This window comes from Hemiscyllium ocellatum, chromosome 37 (assembly GCF_020745735.1).
Source record: "Hemiscyllium ocellatum isolate sHemOce1 chromosome 37, sHemOce1.pat.X.cur, whole genome shotgun sequence".
Lineage (NCBI taxonomy): Eukaryota > Metazoa > Chordata > Chondrichthyes > Orectolobiformes > Hemiscylliidae > Hemiscyllium > Hemiscyllium ocellatum.
The window spans coordinates 20,970,614-20,991,554 of record NC_083437.1 but is presented as its reverse complement, the minus strand read 5'-3'; the positions used below and the strand labels follow the sequence as shown (position 1 = coordinate 20,991,554).

General features: G+C 40.9%; 1 protein-coding gene across 5 annotated transcripts in view; it reads right to left on the bottom strand.

The window, feature by feature from the left end:
* The window catches only part of ccdc30 (coiled-coil domain containing 30), a 156,511-nt gene that overhangs the window by 25,697 nt on the left and 109,873 nt on the right, over window positions 1-20,941 (bottom strand). For all 5 annotated transcript variants that reach the window (XM_060852015.1, XM_060852018.1, XM_060852019.1 and 2 more), the window contains 4 exons: window positions 16,668-16,838; window positions 9,045-9,254; window positions 7,557-7,714; window positions 6,263-6,428 (listed from right to left, as the gene is read on the bottom strand). In XM_060852015.1, the coding sequence (XP_060707998.1) occupies window positions 6,263-6,428; window positions 7,557-7,714; window positions 9,045-9,254; window positions 16,668-16,838 (705 nt within the window). The remainder of the gene's footprint in view (window positions 1-6,262; window positions 6,429-7,556; window positions 7,715-9,044; window positions 9,255-16,667; window positions 16,839-20,941) is intronic.

Below are 20,941 nucleotides of genomic sequence, written 5' to 3'. Positions count from 1 at the left end.
ATGTGCCCATCCACTGACCAGGAATTCATGAGGAACGCTATCTTGACTAATTATGGAAACTCAATCCAATTTTACATGCCTTCTTCGGTTAACTGTCTGCTACTGGGTCACCCATCCGTTTAAGGGATAAACTCCCATCTTCAATTGGAAAGCTGGCCAATTGGAAAGCTGGGAGCTATTCAGTCCCAGCAGCACCCCTGGAAGTGATGGCTCTGCAGGGACTGCAACCAGAAAGAACCAACAATCATGGAGCAGACCTGAAATATTGGTAAATAGGGTTCAGCTCAATGGACCAGGCAAGCCAAGAAAGGTGAGGGCAGAGGGAACTATTTCTAAGGAAGTGCCCCTCTGTGGCCACAAGGTGCTTAATCAGGAGGGTCACCATCATGATCGGGACAGCAAAAAGGGGATATGACATAGCTTTGGCAAGCAGAGTTAAGGAGAATCCAAGAAGATTTTATAAGAACATTAAAAGCAAAACTGTAACTAGGGAGAGAATAGGGTCCCTTAAAGATCAACATGGTGGTCTACGTGTGGAACCACAGGAGATGGCGGAGATATTAAATAAATATTTCATATTAGTATTTATTGTGGAGAATGACATAGAAGCTAAAGAACTAAATATTGATGTCTTGAAAAGAGTTCATATTACAGAAGTGGTAGAGGTATAAATATGTGAACAGATTATGGAAAGATGGAGGAGCGACAGGGCGGTGGTGATAGGAGATTTTAATTTTCCCAATATTGACTGTGATTCACTTTGTGTTAGAGGTCTAAATGGAGCAGAATTTATAAAGAGCATTCCGGAGGGTTTTCTACAGCATTATGTAAATAGTCCAACTCGGGAAGGGGCCATACTGGATCTGGTGTTGGGAAATGAACCTGGCCAGGTCATTGAAGTTTCAGGAGGGGATTGCTTTGGGCATAGTGATCACAATTCCGTAAGTTTTAAAGTACTCATGGATAAAGACGAGCGTGGTCCTAAAGGAATAATGCTAAATTGGGGGAAGGCCAACTATACCAAAATTCGGCAGGAGCTGGGGAATGTAGATTGGGAGCAGAGATTTGAAAGTAAATCCACTTTTGATATGTGGGGGACTTTTAAAGAGACGTTGATTAGAGTTCAGGAGATATGTTCCTGTGAAAATGAGGGATAGAAGTGGCAAGATTAGGGAAGCATGGATAACAGGTGAAATTGTGAGACTAGCTCAGAGGAAAAAGGAAACATACATAAAGTCTAGGTGACTGAAGACAGACGAAGCTTGGTAAGAATATTGGGAATGTAGGACCAACATGAAATGAGGAATTAAGAGGGCTACAAAAGGGGTCATGGGATATCTTTAGCAAACAGGGTTAAGGAAAACTCCAAAGCCTTTTTATTCATATATAAGGATCAAGAGAGTAACTAATGAAAAGGCTGACCCAACTCAAGGACAAAGGAGGAAAGTTATGTGTTATGACAAAGGAGTAAGAGAAAATGGGTGAGATTCTTAACGAGTGCTTTGCATCGGTATTCATTGAGGAGGGGGGCATCATTGATGTTGAGGTTAGGGATAAATGTTTGATTATTCTAGATCAAGTTGGCATAAGGAGGGAGGAAGTGTTGGGTAATTTGAAAGGCACTAAGGTGGACAAGTCCCCAGGTCCGGTGGGATCAATTCCAGGTTACTGAGGAAGCGAGAAAGGAAATAGCAGAGGCCTTAACAGATATCTTTGCAGCATCCTTGAACACAGGTGAAGTCCCAGAGGATTGAAAAATTGCTAATGTTGTCCCCTGGTTTAAGAAGGGTAGCAGGGATAATCCAGGTAATTACAGACCGGTGAGCCTGATGTCAGTGGTAGGGAAGCTGCTGGCAAAGATACTGAGGGATAGGATCTAGTCTCATTTGGAAGAAAACAGGCTTATCAGTGATAGGCAACATGGTTTTTTGCAGGGAAGGTCATGTCTTACAAACCTAATAAAATTCTTTGAGGAAGTGACAAAGTTGATTGATAAGGGAAGGGGTATAGATGTCATATATATGGACTTCAGTATGGCATTTAGTAAGATTCCTCATAGTAGGCTGATGGAGAACGCATAGTTGCATGAGGTCCAGGGTGTACTAGCTAGATGGATAGAGAACTGGCTGGGCAACAAGGTGATAGAGAGTAGTAGTGGAAGGGAGTTTCTCAAAATGGAAACCTGCGACCAGTGGTGTTCCACAGGGATCCGTGCTGGGACCACGTTTTTTGTAATATACATAAAAGATTTGGAGGAAGGTATAGGTGGTCTGATAAGCAAGTTTGCAGATGACACTAAGATTGGTGGAGTAGCAGATAGTGAAGGGGACTGTCAAGAATACAGCAGAATACAGATAGATTGGAGAGTTGGGCTGAGAAATGGCAGATGGAGTTCAATCTGGGCAAATGCGAGATGATGCATTTTGAAAGATCCAATTCAAGAGAGAACTATACAGTAAGTGGAAATGTACAGAGAACACCCTGTACTGGGTGTTCAGGTCCATTGTTCCCTGAAGGTGGCAATGCAGGTCAATAGAGCGGTCAAGAAGGCATATGGTATGCTTTCCTTCATCGGAGGGGATATTGAGTACAAGAGTTGGCAGGTTATGTTACAGTTGTACAAGGCTTTGGTTCAGCCACATATGGAATATTGCTTAGGTCTGGTGGCCACATTACCAAAAGGATGTGGTTGCTTTCGAGAGAGATCAGAGGAGGTTCACCAGGATGTTGCTGGGTATGGAGGGCACTAACTATAAAGTGAGGTTGAGTAGTTTAGAATTATTTTCATTAGAAAGACAGAGATTGAGGGGGGACCTGATTGAGGTCTACAAAATCACGAGAGGAATAGACAGGGTGGATAGGGTCACGTGTTCAAAGTGAGAGGGGAAAAGTTTGGGGAGATATGTGTGGAACGTTCCTTACGCAGAGGGTGGTGGGTGCCTGGAACACATTGCTAGTGGAGGTTGTAGGGGTGGGCATGATAGCAAGATTTAAGATGTATCTAGACAGATACATGAATCGGTAGGGAGCAAAGGGATACAGACCCTTAGAAAATAGGCGACGGTTTTAGGTAGAGGATCTGGAATCGGTGCAGGCTTGGAAGGCTGAAGGGCCTGTTCCTGTGCTGTAATTTTCTTTGTTCTTTGTTCTAAGAAGAGATGCTGGAGGTCTTATAATATAGAAACATCGATAAATCCCTGGCACCTGATCAGGTGAAACTAGGGAAGGGATTGCTAGGCCCCTTGCTGAGATATTTGTATCATTGATACTCATGGGTATGGTTTTAGAAGACTGGAAGTTGGCTCATGTGGTGTCATTATTTAAGGAAGACTGTAAGGAAAAGTCTGATCAGCTTTAAATCAGTGGTGGGTACATTTTGGAGGTGATTCTAAGGGACAGGATTCACATGCATTTGGAAAGGCAAGGATTGATTAGGCATAGTCAACATGGCTTTGTAGGTGGGAAATCATATCTCATTAACCTGACTGAGCTCTTTGAAGAAGCGACAAAGAAGACTGATGAAAGTACAGCAGTGGACCTTGTTTATATGGACTTCAGCAAAGCATTTGACAAGGTTCTGCATGGCAGACTGGTTAGTAAGGTTTGATAACATGGATCCAGTAGGAGCTAGCCAATTGGATACAAAATTGGCTTGAAGATTGGAGAGATAGTGTGGTAATAGAGAATTGCTTTTCGGGCTAGGGGCCTGTGACCAACAGTGTGCCACAAGCATTGATGCTGTGTCCACTGCATTTTTGTCATTTATACAAATGATTTGGATGTGAATATATGATAGAATAGAATAGTCATTTTAAAATAGTCATTACAAAAACATGTACAGTGAAAAGTGTTTAAGTCGCCATACCGCACAGGACCTACAATAATAACAGAAGGCATAGATAAAAAAAACATTTTTAAAAAAGAACTAAGCCAAAGTCTATCCTAGTTTAATTCCTGGTTCCTGGGTTTGTATTGCTGCAAGATCATCATGTGGGCTGGTGGAACACTGGGCCAAAAGCTGCTGCTGAAGCAGGCCAACCACTGCTGGGCCTCTGGAATCCCAGACTGCAAGACTTCACCATTGCAAAAACTGCCCAAAGGATTCTTGGGCTGTCAAATGCTGATATAGCAACTGATACTGGGTCCCTGTACTCACCCCTCCACTGGCCACCTCCTCTATGTTGATTCTAGAGTCCTACTCCAGACTCATCATCCCCTTACATTGCCATCCTCCAGGTCCCACTGTGGACTCACCATCTGCCTCACCACCAACCCTCAGGTCCAGCTCCAAGTTCACTGGACGTCTTGCCTTTGTTCATCAGAGTTAGTAAGTTTGCAAATGACACCAAAATAGGTGGTGTAGTGGACAATGAAGAAGATTATCTCAGGGTAGAATGGGACCTTGATTGGATGGGCCAATGGGCCAAACAGAGGCAGATGGAGTTTAATTTAGATAAGTGTGAGGTGTTGCATTTTGGTAAGACAGACCAGGGCAGGACTTACACACTTGGCAGTAGGGCCCTGAGGAACCTTGCAGAAAAACGAGATTTAGAGATGCAGGTGCATGGCACCTTGAAAGTGGAGTTGCAGGTAGACAGGCAGATGAAGAAGGCATTTGGCATGCTTGCCTTCATTCGTCAGAACATTGAGTATAGGAGTTGGGACGTTATATTGTGGCTGTACAGAACATTGGTGAGGCCATTTTTGGAATACCACGTACAATTCTGGTTGCATCTCTATGAGAAGGATGTTGTTAAACTTGAGAGGGTGCAAGAAAGATTTAGAAGGATGCTGCCAGGACTGGATGATTTGAGCTATAGGGCTGAATAAGCTGGGGCTTTTTTCCCTGGAGCATGGAGGCTGAGGAGTGACTTTATAGAGGTGTATAAAATCATGAGGGGCATGGATAGGGTCAATAGCTAAGGACTTTTTCCTAAGGTGGGAGCGAGTGAGCATAGGTTTAAGGAGAGAGATTTAAAAGGACCTAAGGGGGAACTTCCTTCATGCAAAGGATGGTACATGAATAGAATGGTATAATTACAACATTTAAAAGGCATCTGGATGGTTATATGAATGGGAAGGGTTTAGAGTGATACGGACTAAATGCTGGCAAATGGGCCTCAGTCAGACTGGGATGTTTGATTGGTGTCGATGAGTTGGATTGAAGGGTTTGTTTCCATGGGAGACAGCGAGGTTTGCAGATGCTGGAGATCAGAGTTGAGAGTGTGTTGCTGGAAAAGCATAACAGGTAGCATCCCAGGAGCAGGAAAATCGATGTTTCAGGCCAGAGCTCTTCATCAAGAATGAGGGCTTGTTTCCAATGCTGTATGACTCTATGGAGCTACCAAGATATACCTGACAACCTTCCCATGTTCCCATGTGGTAGTGCTCCCCTTCATTTGGTTACTTATGGGCTTCAGCTAGCCTCAGGCAGGGAATGCAGAAGCTTCACCATCATCCTCCACATCACTGGTAAATACCAAGGGCAATGGGAAGTAACAAGGCATGCTATCCTCACACCTGATTTTTCATCTTCTCACAAAACTCAGTATGTTCCAAGATCCTGTAAAATCCAGACCTTGTTTTTCATTGTTCTGTTGTATTGCGCATAATATAATGCATCTTATGGGTGACTTCTCATTTGCATTTCCTCCAGATTGAGAATTTTGCTTGGGAATTAGGGAGACTTGCAAATTTACAGCTTGGAGAATGAGGTGAACAAATCTCCAGAGCAGTTTATTAGTTTCACAACAATGCCTGTTGATTCATCCAGGATTCCAGCTTTTGGTTGCTACTTGATGGAAAGTCTACATGTGCAAAAACTGGATGGGGCTTGGATCTGTCTATCCAAAGTGGTATCTTTACCTGCACTCACTGTCTTGGCTTACACATGAAGATTAGCCAAGTGGATCAGATATCGAGGAGTAGGCAGTAATCATGGAACTTGATTTAATTCAATACTCTGCAGGGTTGTGGTGGTTCCACCATTGAGTTCATTCAATACTGAGATTGTTAGTTCTCTGGATCTCAAAAACATTAAGAGATTTGTGGATAGTGTGTAAAAATGGTAATGACGTAGAAGAGCAGTAATGACCTAGCTGAATGGAGGAGTAGGTTTGGTGTGCCAATTGGCATACTCCTACTCCTGGTCAAAAATCAATGTCTTCTGATGTTCAAGAAACATTGCTGATAAAAGAAAATCTAATTCCATGGACAACGTAATTAGTGCCACTCATTGGTATTTCATCTCTAAGTTGCCTACCTCAGAATACAAGGCCTCCTTTTCCTCTTCAAGAACATGCATCCGTGATTCCTGTTGCTGCATTTGCTGCTCAAGGTCACATTTGCCCCGTGCTAAGCACCCTTCCTTTTCTAACATTGACTTGATTTGTTTCTGGAGCTCCTCTGTGTTCTGGTCTGCAAGTTTCCTATCAAGGTAGAGATGGAGAATTACAGGCAGGGTACAATATCTTAACTCCTTGATCATTTTATGGAGAGTATGAGGGTGACTGGCTATGAGAAACCTCTGGGGCTTGAATGTGTTAATGAGGAAGAGAGAGGATATGAGCAGCAGAGGAGAAGGCTGGTGTAGGAACACTCCTGCTGGAAAAGACAACACCCCTGTACAGCCAGCACCTTCTGATTCCCTATCATTTCTCCATTTCCCATACTAAGTAGAAACTTTAAAACTTAAAGTGGTGTCCATTTGCAATGTGGACCCCCCAAGTAATTATATGAATGAAAAGTCCTGCTTCTACAGCAGGACACTTGGATGTCTTGAAATCTACTATCGTAAAAATGGCAACAAGTCCATATGTGGTGGGTTGGATACGTGTTTCCATTTTATTCATTTTTAAACCAGATCTGGTTTCTGTCCCAACCTCCTTCTTTCCTGTTGTGCACATAGCCAGGCAAGATGAAGGGTAGGTAATGAATAAATAGCTAAGCCTAAAAGCCCAGATGCTAATATGTATGAGAACATTTCTATGTAATAAACATAATCAGTATAGCGGTAACATACAAACATTGCACATTTGTGTTTACACACGCTGTACTGTGTTATCAGGAAATTTTCACTTAACATATTCGTTGTTGTGTAAGAAAAGGTACCTGGAAGATTCAATTTTGCGCATTTAAATTAAATCAAATGTAAGGCTGTTTCTACTTTTCCTTAAATATGTGCTTATGGAAAACAAGTTATACTTACAGCTGTCCAACTTTTAACCCTAACCCTTTTAAAGTTTCAAAAATGTTCAACACTTTCTGCTAGAAGCATAAGTTCAATTTTGCTTCTTTTCTTATAGCTGTGAGGCCTTTGCCCCACAGTCCATATGGATATCTCTTTCTTTAAAAAAAGGCTAGCCCACAGTTTTCTCATTCTTCTTGTACAAGTGCACAGTATTGAACCCAGGTCTCTGGAGCTGTGAGGTACCAGTGCTAACCACTGAGCCACCATGCCCAAGTAAAGAAGTTTACATGTTTGATTTCATTTCCTTTACAGAATAGTTTACTCTCTTTTCTAGAATGTCATGGGTTCCTGTCCATCCAGAATTTACCTCTGAAGGAGTTCCTCTTGTAGCTGATTCTTGAGCTTGGCTGCTGTGTCCCTACTTTCCTTTAGTTCCGTCTCCAACACCTCCCTCTCCTTATTTCGTGCCTCTGAGAGTCGTAGCTGATGCTGAATGTTGCACAACTGCTGCTGTATCTCTGCAGTCTTCAGGTCCAGGTCACATTGTGAATATCCATGGAAGAAAGGGAGGAAAAATGAAACAAGAAGTATTTTGTATAACTTACAAACAGCATTTTGCAAGTCATTTATTCATCTAAAAATTAAACAAATAGTGCTGATGAACAGATTTGGAAAACGTGCTTGAGAATAAGAGGTTTTCTTTAAAAGTAAAGGAATAACTGATTTGTTTACTAGCTAAAGTTCTATACAAAAGATGTACAGTATAGCTTCAATTATTATAAAAGATTACAATACAAGAAACTCTTTTTAAGATCAAAACAGCTAAGCTGTTCTTTGACATCAGTGACAACTTTTGATTGGATCCTGTTTATTTATTAATTTATTGACTGAAAGGAATAGGAAAAATAATTGAGTGAATTCTCAACTGGAACTCCACTTGGCTACACGCAATCTGAAAGCAAAGAGAATGTACCTCAGCTGACTTAAAACTTAAATAAATTAAGACATACTTAAGCCACAATTAGTTTTGAGTTGATGACCTTTGACTGCTGATAGACCTGGATAACCTGACTCACTGTAGGTAGGAAGAAGGAAATAAAAAAAAGGAGATGAAAGGCAAAGAAAGATATTTATACTAAAACCAAACACGTCTGTCAAAAATATCTCAAAGCATTTCACACATAATTAATTACTTTCAATTGCAAAGACTGCTGCTTCATGGAAAACGTTATAATAAAATTCTTAGAAACCATAGAAATGATCATTTTTCAGTCTTTACTGCTAATGGTTGAGGAAGGAATGTTGTTTAAAAGACTGTGATAAGGCAGAACTCGGCTTTGAATGATGCCACAAGAGACGATACTTTATGGATGCAGTCCATTCCCATTGGAATGCCAATCTAATTAAACTGGTTACCTTCTAACTGTATGAAAACATGTCATTTGGAAGTCCAGGCAGAGGATGCACTGAGTGGGACGATGCCAACATTTCCTATTTCTACAGAGTTTTGAGATTTCCTCGTACAGAAATGCAATCACGAAGTCGCAACATTCTCCTCGACTTGAAATCAGGTAGATTCCAACTGTAGTTTAAATCACTGCCCTTATGCCATAGTTGGCTTTTGTTTTACCATTGAAAGAAATTATTGTCATTACTAATAAATAATTAAACAAATTAGTCTTAATAGAATGAGAATAGAATTACATAAATAATTTCTGTAACTAGCTGCAACTCCTGGAGGAATGAACACTAAGGTCAACACAAAAGTTAACAATTCTTTCACATTTTCATATATAAGTATCAAACTTCAATTTATGAAAAGGCCCCAAACAGTTAATTCTGTTTCAACTCTCACCTTTTTTTCTGCACTTTGAGTTTTGTTTTTTTCTGCTACGAGTTCATCTTGTACACTCTTTAACTGTTTGCTGAGGTGGAAGGTCTTGTTAGATTCCATTTCCAGTTCTTTCAGCCTCTGCTGCTTCATTTCATTTTCAGATTTCAATACTAAGTTGTGTTGATCCAGTTCAGACACCCTACACTGTGCTGTTTTGTACTCCAAATTCATCTATGAATATAGATTTATAAAAAGTTAAGCAAACAATTTTGACCCACTACACCTGTGGTACTTACCTCTACATCAGTGCTACATTTTTCACAACACCCCCAGTGATACCCATTGCCCTCTGGAACCTTCCACTCCTCCCTCCCTCTGACTTCATCCCCTCCTCTCAACCCCACTTCCTGCTATGTATTTCCTATCCCTTTCGACCTTCTGCTTTCTGATGCTGAACGTTCTGTACATAGCAAAGTTTTCAGTTTTATCCCTCTGCATTCCACTGGAATTAATTTCAAGCATGACATGACGTTGAACTCTTCTTCCATTGCTTTTGCCTCCATGGTCATTTCTTTAGACAGGTGTCCTCTCCCTGTCCCACAGACCTCTTCACCTAACCCCAACACAGTCCCTCTGCCTGGATGTCTCCCCATGGCCTTGCACTCAACCTGTTCATTGAGAACTATTGACATGACATTGGTTGCCTCAATTTCTCTGCACCCCCTTCACCCATTCCAACCTGTCTCCCTGTGAATTGACTGCACTCCATGTTCTCAGATCCAACTCTACTTTGTAAGTAAATCTGCTGACAAGGGTGGCACTGTTGTTGTCTGGCAGACTGACCTCTACATTGCGGAGGCTGAGCATCAGCTCTCAGATACCTCCTCCTATGTCTCTCTGGACTATGACCCCCATCATGGAACATCAGGCTACCGTGTCCACAACTGTCACTAACCTCATTTCATCTAGTGATCTCACCCCCATCGAGTTCCTCAAGTTCATAGCCAACCAACCCCAGACAGCTCACTTCTACCTCCTTCCCTTCTGCCTGCTCCTGCCTCACAGAATGCACTTTTTCCAATAAAACTTGGTTCTTCTCCCCTTGTCCACTCCATTCCCACTTACATACACACTTCCTCTGACGCTTTACATCAGTTTCAGTATTTCCAGTTTGTGGCTTCAGCCACCTCCTCTTTACCACAGACTTACAATCCGTTTATATATCCATGCCCCTCCAGGATGGTCTCAGGGCTCTCTGTTTCTTCCCTGGGAAAAGGTCTGAACTGTCCCCATCCAGCACTACTCCTCTGCCTAGCCAAGCTTGTCCTCACTCTGAATAAGTTCTCTTTTAACTCCTCTCATTTTTTTCAAGCCAAAGGGGTGGCCATGGATAACGGCACGGGCTGCAGTTATGCCTGTCTCTTTGTGGGATGTGCAGAACATTCCTTGTTCCAGTCCTATTCCGCCCCACACAATTCTTGCTCTGGTGAATCGATGATATCATCGGTGCTGTTTCACTCTCTCGTCCGGAATAGGAAAAGTTTATCAATTTTGCTTCTAATTTCTACACCGCTCTCACCTTCATCTAGTTCATCTCTTACTCCTCCATTCCCTTCCTCAACAATCTCTGTTTCTATTTCTGGGGACAAGTCAGCCACCAATATTCACTACAAACCAACTGATCCCAACAGTTACCATGACTATACATTCTCAAACCTCGCTTCTTCTATTCCATTCTCTCAGTTCCTCTATCTCGTCGTATCTGTTCTGATGATGCCATCTTTGACAAAGGGTCTCCAGAATGTCGACCTTCTTCCTCAACTAAGGATTTCCCAGCATCATGGTTAACAGGACCCTCAGCTGTGTCTGATCCATCTCCCTAAATTCAGCCCTCACCCCCTCTCTTCCCACCTACAATAGCGATAGGGTACTTCTTGACCTCACTTACAATCCCACCAGCATCCACATCCAAAGGATCACGTGCCACTATTTCCACCACTTGCAGTAGGATGCTGCCACCAGACAAATATTTCTCTCTCCTCCCTTGTCAGCTTTCCACAAGGACCATTCCCTCTGGGAAACCTTGGTTCATTCCTCCTTCACTACCACACCCCGCACAGCCGCATGGCATCTTCCCCGTAACTGCAGAAGGTGTAACATGTGTCTGTTTACTTCCTCCCTCCTCAGTATCCAAGGGCCCAAATACAACTTCCAGGTGAAGCAGTGCTTTGCCTGCACTTCACACAATCTAGCCTACAGCATTCACTGCTCACAACGTTGTCTTCTCTACCTTGAGGAAATGAAGCATAGACTGGGTGACCATTTCACAGAACACCTACATTCTGTCCACAAAAATGATACTGATCTTCCAAGTGCCTGCCATTTCAACACACCACCCTGTTCGCTTGTTAACATCTCTCTCAGGCATACTGCAGTGCTCCAGCAAAACTCAGAGTGCAAGCTGAATAAACAGCACCTCATTTTTCACTTGGGAATTCTACAGCCTTCTGGACTCAATATTGCATTCAACAATTTTAGAGCTTGAGGCACCTTCTTCCATGGTCTTACCCCTATCCACCAGGCCTTGTTATCACATAGCCTGCTATTATACACAACCCATTGTTAGCCACTAATAGCCCTGTTAGCAGCTATTCATTCTCCTAGACTGACCATTATCCACTCCTTTGTCTGTTCTTCTCTGTCTTTGTGCTCTATCTGCACCTATTGTTTATCCCTTCCTCCTTCCCCGTACACAATCTTCTGCATAAAAAAACAACTTTTTCCCAAGAATAGGCAACAATACCTCCTCCACCATAATCTTCAACAAAGGACCCCTGCAAGACTGCGTACTCAGCCCTCTACTATACTCCTTATGAACTCACAACTGTATGGCCAAATTCAGTCCCAACTGCATTTACAAGTTTGCTGACAACACCATTGTAGATCAGATCTTAGACAACAAAGAGACACAATATAGGCAAGAGCTTGAGTTTTCAACAGCATGATATAAAGGCAACAATCCTTCCATCAGCAAAATGATCATTGGCTTCAGGAAGTGGACTGGAGGGCACACTCTTGTCTGCATGAATGGTGCTGGGGTGGAGATGGTTGAAAGCGTGAAATTCCTGGGAGTAAAGGTCACCAACAATCTATCATGGTCCAGTCATGTCATTGCGATATTCAAAAAAGCACAACAATCTTTTTACTTCCTCAGGAGGCTAAGGAAATTTGACAGGTCCACAAGGTCTCTTACCAATGTTTCTAGATGCACCATAGAAAGCATCCTATCTGGATGCTTCACAGTGTGGTTTGGCAACTGCTCTTCCTAAGGCTGCATGACAATACACAGTTGTGAAGACAGCCCAGTCCAACACGCAAACCAGTCTTCCATTCATTGACTCCATCTATATTTCCCACTGCCTCGGGAAAGTAACCAACATTTAAAGACCCCTCCCATCCTGGTTATACTCTCTTCCAACCTCTTTGGTCAGGCAGAAGATATAAAAGTTTGAATACACATACAAAAGATTCAAGAATAGCTTCTTCCCTGCTTTCATCAGACTTCTGAATTGACCTTGCAAATGTTAATACTGATATTTCTCTCTTTCTCTCTATCACTCTGCACCTTCACTGTGGCTGTAACAATGTATTCTGTACTCTGTTCTGCTACCCTTACGCACTTTGTATGGCACAATCTGTCTTTATAGCATGCAAAACACACATTTCACTACATTTTGGTACATGCAACAATATTAAATCAATCAATAATTAATCTAACCATCCATCAATCAATCAGATAAAGTCAGTTCCGAAGAACGGTTACCGGACCAAAAATGTTAACTCTGATTTTTCTCCACAGAGGCTGTCAGACCTACTGAGTTTTTCCAGGAATTTCTGTTTTTTGCGACATTTTCCACATTCTTTAATATTTTTCTTCAATCGATTATTCAACTCTCTCATAACCTTTGTAATTCAATCAGCTTCAAAAGCTAGTTGTTAATATAGTCCACATTCTATTAAATTTTATGTGAGGAAAGAAAACTTAACTTACCCCTTTATGGTTTTAGTACATAACTGTCCAATAGTAGGGGCAAGAGCCCAAATTTGGGAAATTATTGTGAATCAAAGAGTGGTGTTTAAAGGCAACAGAAGAAACAATTAATGCTACACATGATAACTAGACAATGATAAGTAAAGACAGAAAATGCAGATTGAAGAACAAACCAGCAGATAAAAACAGAGGTTATAAAAATAATAAATGCACAAAACTGAACACACTGTGTTTGACTTCACACAGCATTCAAACCAAAATAGATGAACGAGTTGTACAACTTGAGAAAATCAACTACAATCACTTGTCAATCTGAGATGTGTTGGCAGGATGATCTAGATTCTGACCTGAATATTGAAGGATACGTGACATTTAGGAAGGACAGGAAGTGAGGAAAGTGTGGAGGAGTGGCTCTGTTAATTCAACGAATCACAAAATTGTTACAGCACAGAAGGAAGCCATTCAGCCCATCATGCCTACAGTGGCTCTTCAAACAAGTATCATTACCTCGTATCAATCTCCAGCTTTATCTCCACACCTTTACACAACTATTTCTATCTAAATAATCGTCTAGTGCCCTATTGAATGGCACAGTTGAACCTGCAATCACCACATCTCCAGACAGTGCATTCCATACCCTAGCTATTTGCTGAGTGAAAAAGTTCTTTTAAAATCAGTCTTGGTTCTTTTGTACATCATGTTCAATTTATACCCTCTTTATCTTTTACAAGTGGGACACTTTCACCTGATCTATTCTACCCAGTCACCTCATAATTTTGAAAGCCTTTATCAAAACTCCTCTAAGACTCAACAAGGAGAACAGTCCCAACCTCTCAATTTATCTGCCATTGAACTTTCTCAACCCTGGACAAAGTTTTGAAAAGCACTTCCATACTCTCTCCAGCGCATTCACATCTTTCCTATAATGTGGTGCCCACAACTGTATGCAGCATTCCAGCTGAGGTCTATAAGTGTCTTATACAAGTTCAACATAATCTCCTTGCTCCTGTACTGAAAGCCCTTATTAGTAAAGTTGAAGACAATGTGTTACATAGAACATAAAACGTTACAGTGCAGTATAGGCTCTTCAGTCCTCGATGTTGCGCCAACTTGTGAAAATAATCTGATGCCCATCTATCCTATACCATTCCATTATTATCCATACGTATGTCCAATGTTCATTTAAATGCTCTTAACGTTGGTGAGTCTATTACTGTTGCAGGCAGACCATCCCACGCCCCTACCACACTCTGATTGAAGTAACTACCCCTAATATCTGCCCTAATTCTATCACCCCTCAATTTAAAGCTATGTCCCCTCGTGTTAGCCTTCACCATCCGAGGAAAAAGGCTCTCACTGTCCACCCTATCTAACCCTCAGATTATCTTATATGTCTCAATTAAGTCACCTCTCAACCTTCTTCCCTCCAATGAAAACAGCCTCAGTTCCCTCAGTCTTTCCTTGTAAGACCTTCCTTCCATACCAGGCAACATCCACACCTCCAGTACTTTATTAAAAAATTTCTAGATTTGCCACCTTCAACAATCTGTGGGAATTTATACTCCAGTCTCTCTGCTGATGCACCCCTTTAAAACTGTATTCCATAATTTATATTGTCTTTCAATGTTCTGCACTGAACTCACCTGTCACTTGTCTGCCCATTACTGTAACACGTCAATGTCCTTTTGAAGTTTCACACTGTCCTCCTCACAGTTTACAATTCTTCCAAGGTTTATGTCATCTGCAAGTTTTGAAACTGTTCCTTGAACCAAAATCCATCAGATCTGAAAGATCATTACTATATATCAGGAAAAACACTGACCTCTGTAGAACTCTACTAAAAACCTTCTTCCAGCTCAAAAAATACCCATTGACCATTACTCTTTGTTTCCTATCCCTTGGCTAATTTTGTATCCATGTTGATACTGACCCTTTTATACCATGATCTATAACTTTCCTCGCAAATCAGTATCAAATGCTTTCAGGAAATCTATGTACATCAACAGCATTACCTTCATTTAGTCTTTCCTCTAACTCTTCAAAAACTCCAGCAAGTTAGTTAAACCTGATTTCCCTTTTAGAAATGCATGCTGACTCTTCCTAAGCAAACCCTTTTTCCATGTGACAACTAACGCTCTCCTGAATGTGTGGGTAGAGGTTTCCTTGCTATCTGACTGAACTATAACAGCTGGGATTATTTTTCTCAGCTTTTTTGATTTTAATTGTAATATTTGCAATTCTCCAGTCATCTGGCACCTCCCCCTGAGTCCATGGAAGACTGAAAGATTGTGGCCCCTGTAATTTCTTCACTTTCTTCAAAATCTTTGCTGCATCTCATCCAGTCCTGGTGCCTTATCAACATAAAGAATCAATAGTCTATCCAATATTTCTTCCTTATTAATTTTGACAGTTTTGACAGATGTTCTCCTTCCAGTGACAGATTTTTCTCCTCTGTCACCATAAAGTGAGCAGCAGCCTGCTCTATTGTAAAGACCGATGTACAGTATTTATTTAATACTACATCAAGCTCTGAGTTCATAAACATCCATTTGTTCTTAGCCACACAGTGGGCTGGAAAAACTGTCCGTCATTTTGCTTCATTACGGGGAGCAAGAGTCTCCCACACAAATATTTCTAAAAGTTAAACGGAGCTTCTGAAAGGAATCTGAGACATTCCTCCTCTTATAATCCAACTCTATTTGTGAAGAATTCCACAGTTTGGTATTATAGAACAATTTACAATCTTGCAAACAAATGAAATCTTCACAAACACATTCTATACTTAGCAATCAGAGGAAGTCTTACCCCAGGTTTCTTTACTGGGAATTACTGGCAGCCAGAGGTCAGAGAAGCCAGGAGCTACAAATAAGCAAGGAAAAGAAAAATCAAAACTTTCACTGGCATTTAAATGAATCTTTTAAGGGAATTTGATAACTGCAGCCAGTTACTGAAATTGGAATTCAATAAAAATCTGGAATAAAAAGCTAGCTCAATGAAGATCATGTAACCACTGTTAGTTCATTAATGTCTTGTTAAGGAAGGGAACCTGCCTACTTTACCTTGTCTGATCTACATATGATTCCAGATCCACAACAATCTGATTAATCCTTAACTACCCTCTGGGCAATTAAAGATGGGCATTAGTGTTGGTCTAACTAGTGACATCCACATCCCTTGAGTGACTGAACATAAATCACCGTGAAAGAGCATTTCAAATAGTATGCATATTTTGGAGGAATAGATTCTTTTAGTAGAGTCATTATTTCTTCAGATATTCTGACTGCAAAAACATCAGCAACAATGTAAGACTATCGAGTAGGAATTGTTAACATCTTTCACACGAGATAGGCTGAATTTCCACCATCTGCACTACAAATCTTCACTGTAACAGAAGCCAAGTCAATCTGAACAGGAAAATTAGAGAGTAAAATTTCTGGATTATAGTCAGTGATGGCTACATGCTAGTTTGAAGTCTATATATCAATTCAACTTGCTAAAATCTAATTAATTTATTGTTTCATATGCTTTTGTTGAATTACCCTTAAAACATCAGATTCTTTGTTATGGATTTTTCATCATTTTCACATGCTTACCCTGTTATTTTCCTGATCAAGCAGAGAAATTTGCCTTTGCAGTTCTATTAGTTGTTCTCTCTTGTACTTCAGTTCTTTCTCTGCAGTGCTGCACAGATTATGTACTCTTTGTAAATCCTGCCGCATCTGTCTGGACTCCTCTGTGTGCTGCTGCAGTAACATTTCCTGAGACTGAGACAAAAATAAGAGTCAGTTTCATTCTTCTCAAACGGATTATGAGATCTCAACATTTCCCAAGGCACCTTCCCATGCAGGTATGGACCTCCTCCCTCTCACTGTACAAGGCCTTATACATTCCTTCCAGTTGAAACAGCATATTACTTACATGTATTTCAACTTACTATAGTCCATTCCTTCCTCACAACTGAAGCATTGCCTATACTGGGAGTCCAAATGCAAACCCTTGTGGAACATTTCCATTAACCCATGACTCTAAGTTTCAGTTCCATTCTGACCTTTCAGTTCCCAGCCATCAATATTTTTCCACTGAAATTCAACACAAGTTCAAAGAATTACAACTCCTCTTTTTATTCGTATAACAGTCTTTTGGATTCAACAGTAAGTTCGATAGTTTCAGATCATAAACTCTGGTCCCATTTATTGACAGCAAGTATTTTTAAAATTCTGTTTTCCACTTACACTTTCTCTAGAAACATTGCTTCTTCTTTGATTTATTGCTTCCTGCCTTTAGTATTATCTTTTTCATCAGTTAATTATTCCTGCAATCCAGTAATCATGGATAAGTCACCCCCTTCGCTTTCCTGCATGGTTTAAAACTGCCAGATCTCTAACTTCTTTCCAGATCTTACAAAGTCAGCACCCTGAAAGGTTGGAATAAACCTTACTATCAGGCCCAGTTAGCTCTCTTGCTGCTTCTTATCAAATTCCCGATTAAGGGCTTTTGCCCGAAACATCGATTTTCCTACTCCTCGGATGCTGCCTGACCTGCTGTGCTTTTCCAGCACCACTCTAATCTAGACTCAATTACATCCTGTCTAGCACTCAACCTACTCCGTCCCCAGTGCCCACTGTAGACCCACATCTCATCACAGTCCGGTACAGGAACATTACATGCAAGCAATTGGACAATTCCAAACAGGTAGCAAAAGCAAACACAAACAAAATGAATAGTGGCTGCAGTTTGTGACGGGTGGTAAGACAGAAACTGCATATTAATGAGGAGAGATGTATTTTTAATAAGGTAATTTACAAACAATAATCCCCCTTAACTCGTTGTTGCGTAGTGGGAATCTTGCCTTGACGCCCAGAAAGATACCAAGTTGCCACCAGACTTTTCGTGTGATTCTGCCACATTTTGCACCATAGCCCACACCATTCATGCCCTGATAAGATTTCACCTGTTCACCTAGTTTCACTCTTCACATTTGCAGCCAGATCCGAGATTTGAGAATTCTTTTTAATTTGCTTTTCAGTACTTATAATATTTTATCCTCATGTTAGATTAAAGATAGCTTTTAGATTAAAGGAACAGGCTAAAAAGAAATGGTAAACCCAAGGATTGGACAGATTTTAAAATTAAGCCAACAATGACAGTTCAGAAATTGATAAACGTGAAAGGTAAATTTACTGTATTCCTAATGGGCCATACAGTTGCTCTCTCATGAGAGAGAGGCTATTAGTGGTGACTTTTAACCTCAGAGTTAGCACACCTCAGGCAAGGAGAGAGGTCAAGAAGGAGTGTCCTTCATGGTAACCTCAGTCTATACAGAAATGCTGTCGGCATCACTCTGTATCAGCATTCTGCGTCGCAAGCCAACTATTTAGCCAACTGAGCTTGGACCTCAGTTATTTACAATATGAATCAATTAGATGAGGGGACTACCTGTATGTGTGCTGATGGTTCAAAGATGGGTGGAAAAACAAGCTCTGAAGTGGATGCAAAGAGGCTGTAAGAGTATTTAGACACATTAAATCAATAGGAAGAAAATGGTAAATTGGTTATAGTGTGAGAAAATGTGAAGATATTCACTTTACTGGAAAAAATACATAATATTTTTAAATAGTAAGAATATGGAAAATGCAGTATTTATTTCAACACAGGATCTGATTGTCTTTGTAAGTGGATCACAAATTGTCAACAGTTGGAAATAGGTAAGTGAATGATATATTGAAGGGCTTTAAAAATAAAAGTAAAAAACTCTTATTGCAATTGTGTGTGGTTTTAATGAAACAACACCTGGATCACAGTATCTTGACCACCTTACTTTGGAATGAGAGCAATGAAAGTTTACTGGACCAATTCTTACAATGAGTATCGCTTGAGAGGAGAAGTAGCTTGAGTTATCTCATTGAAATACATGATAGCATTAGGGGTTCGACAGCATAGATGTTTGGAAGATGTTTTCCCTGAATTGGATGTCTAAAACTGAGGGTCTTAGTCTTGGAATAAGGATTGGCCATTTAGGACTACGTGAGACGTTACTTCATTCAGACGGGTTGTGAACATTTGGAATTCCCTACTATGAAGAGCTCTGGATGCTCAGCTGTTGAGTTTATTTTAAAAATAAATCAAAAGAATTTTAGATAATAAGAGAACTAAGTGATATGGGAATAGTGCAGGATGGTATAGCAGAGGCAAATCAGTCATGAGCTCATTAAATAGCAGAGCGTAGTTGAAAGGTTGAATAACCTATACTTCCTCTTACTTGTTATGGTTTTATTATTATTCTGAATTGCAGTCTGCAAAGAAGCATGCTGGATGTCAAAGCAGATCCGTAATTTATCATCCAAAAGAGTTTAGAATTGCTAGGACACTACTCTGGCGAAATGGCACTGAATCCATAGAAAATAAACATGCTGATCTGTCTCAGGGAGGCAGCATTTGTTGTCACACCACTACTACTCCATTGCTGTTGCCTGTCAACCAATTGCTGCCTTGCTGAGATGGGGCAGTCTGCAGCTAGGCCTTCTGGGCTCTGTGCTGTGATGTTCTCATCCAAAGTGATTTGTAATCTCCAACACTTAAAACATGTTACACCCTCTGGGTGTAGTATTGCATAGGAGTATTAGGGCAGGCAAAGAAACATAGCAGTCAAGGAATGCACAAAGATTAGCTGACTTTTGTCTCCAATATAGCACGATTTAATTTATAAATCTGGTTCTGAATGCTTATTTGGTAGCACCTTTTGTTTTTGTATTATGATCGAGTAGATGATGTGATGTGACACATGGAATGTGGAGGACTGTTGGTGAATTGAGGTTAAGATTATTGATATTGCACTTAGATATTTTCTTCATTGTCAGTGCACTCAGATCAAGGCCATGTAAGTTACCTCCTCCCTCTCACATCCTCTTCATTTTACTGCTCCTGTTTGCTGTGTTTCTACAACAAGGGTTGTCCCCTCATGGTGGTAAGGTTGTACAGCATGCTAGAGACAAACATGAACCCAGACACATGCTGAATACTACACAGTTCTTCATAAGGGGTCCAGGTGGAGGAAGCATTATTTCATCCTGCCAATAATCTGCTCTATCACAATTATGTGCTAATATGGCTTTCATTGCATGCGTGTTCATCAGCCATTTGTCATGTCTGTAGCAGATAGTGTCTTGGATTGTCACAAAAAGACGACATTGGGTCTGATGCCAGAATACTGGGTAATGACCCTCAACATTAGTTGGCTGGAGTCACACACCAGCTGGATGTTGAAGGCCTGGAATGTCTTTGAATTCCAAAATAAGGCAGTTTTGACTTTAGGCATTTGCAAAGCAATATGTGTGATGTCAATGGCATCCTGCATCTGCAATTTGAATGAAGTTGCATACTCATTTTGCCTACTTGACTCTGGCAAGAGAGAATGAAATGCAGTTAGCTCTCTCGGAATAGAGAGTTTCAGTGACTTCCCTTATGAAGCAGTACATACCAACATATGAAATAAGCCATTCATCTGCTTGAGTCTGCTCCACCAGAAAGGTGGGAAACTACAAGATGTTGCTGACATCTTGCTGCCAGGAAGGAACCAAATGCATAAAAGTCCATCATCACAATCAGCTTCACAGGAACTGGTAATGCAGCCCTTGTGCTTCTCTGGGTTGCATTTGTGGCTGCAGCAATGTATTGCTGAAGTGTAGGTGTTTCACACATTGTTCCTTGACAACCTTGACTTGCTCTTTGCACATTCTGGCTGAATATGACCTCTTGATATGAATCCTCATCTTCCAGTGATTTATCTTGGTTAGCCTGGCCTTTGTTCATTCTCCAAATCATGCTGCTTTCCAAAGGGCACGCGTGCTAGTCACCCATTTGTGACCGC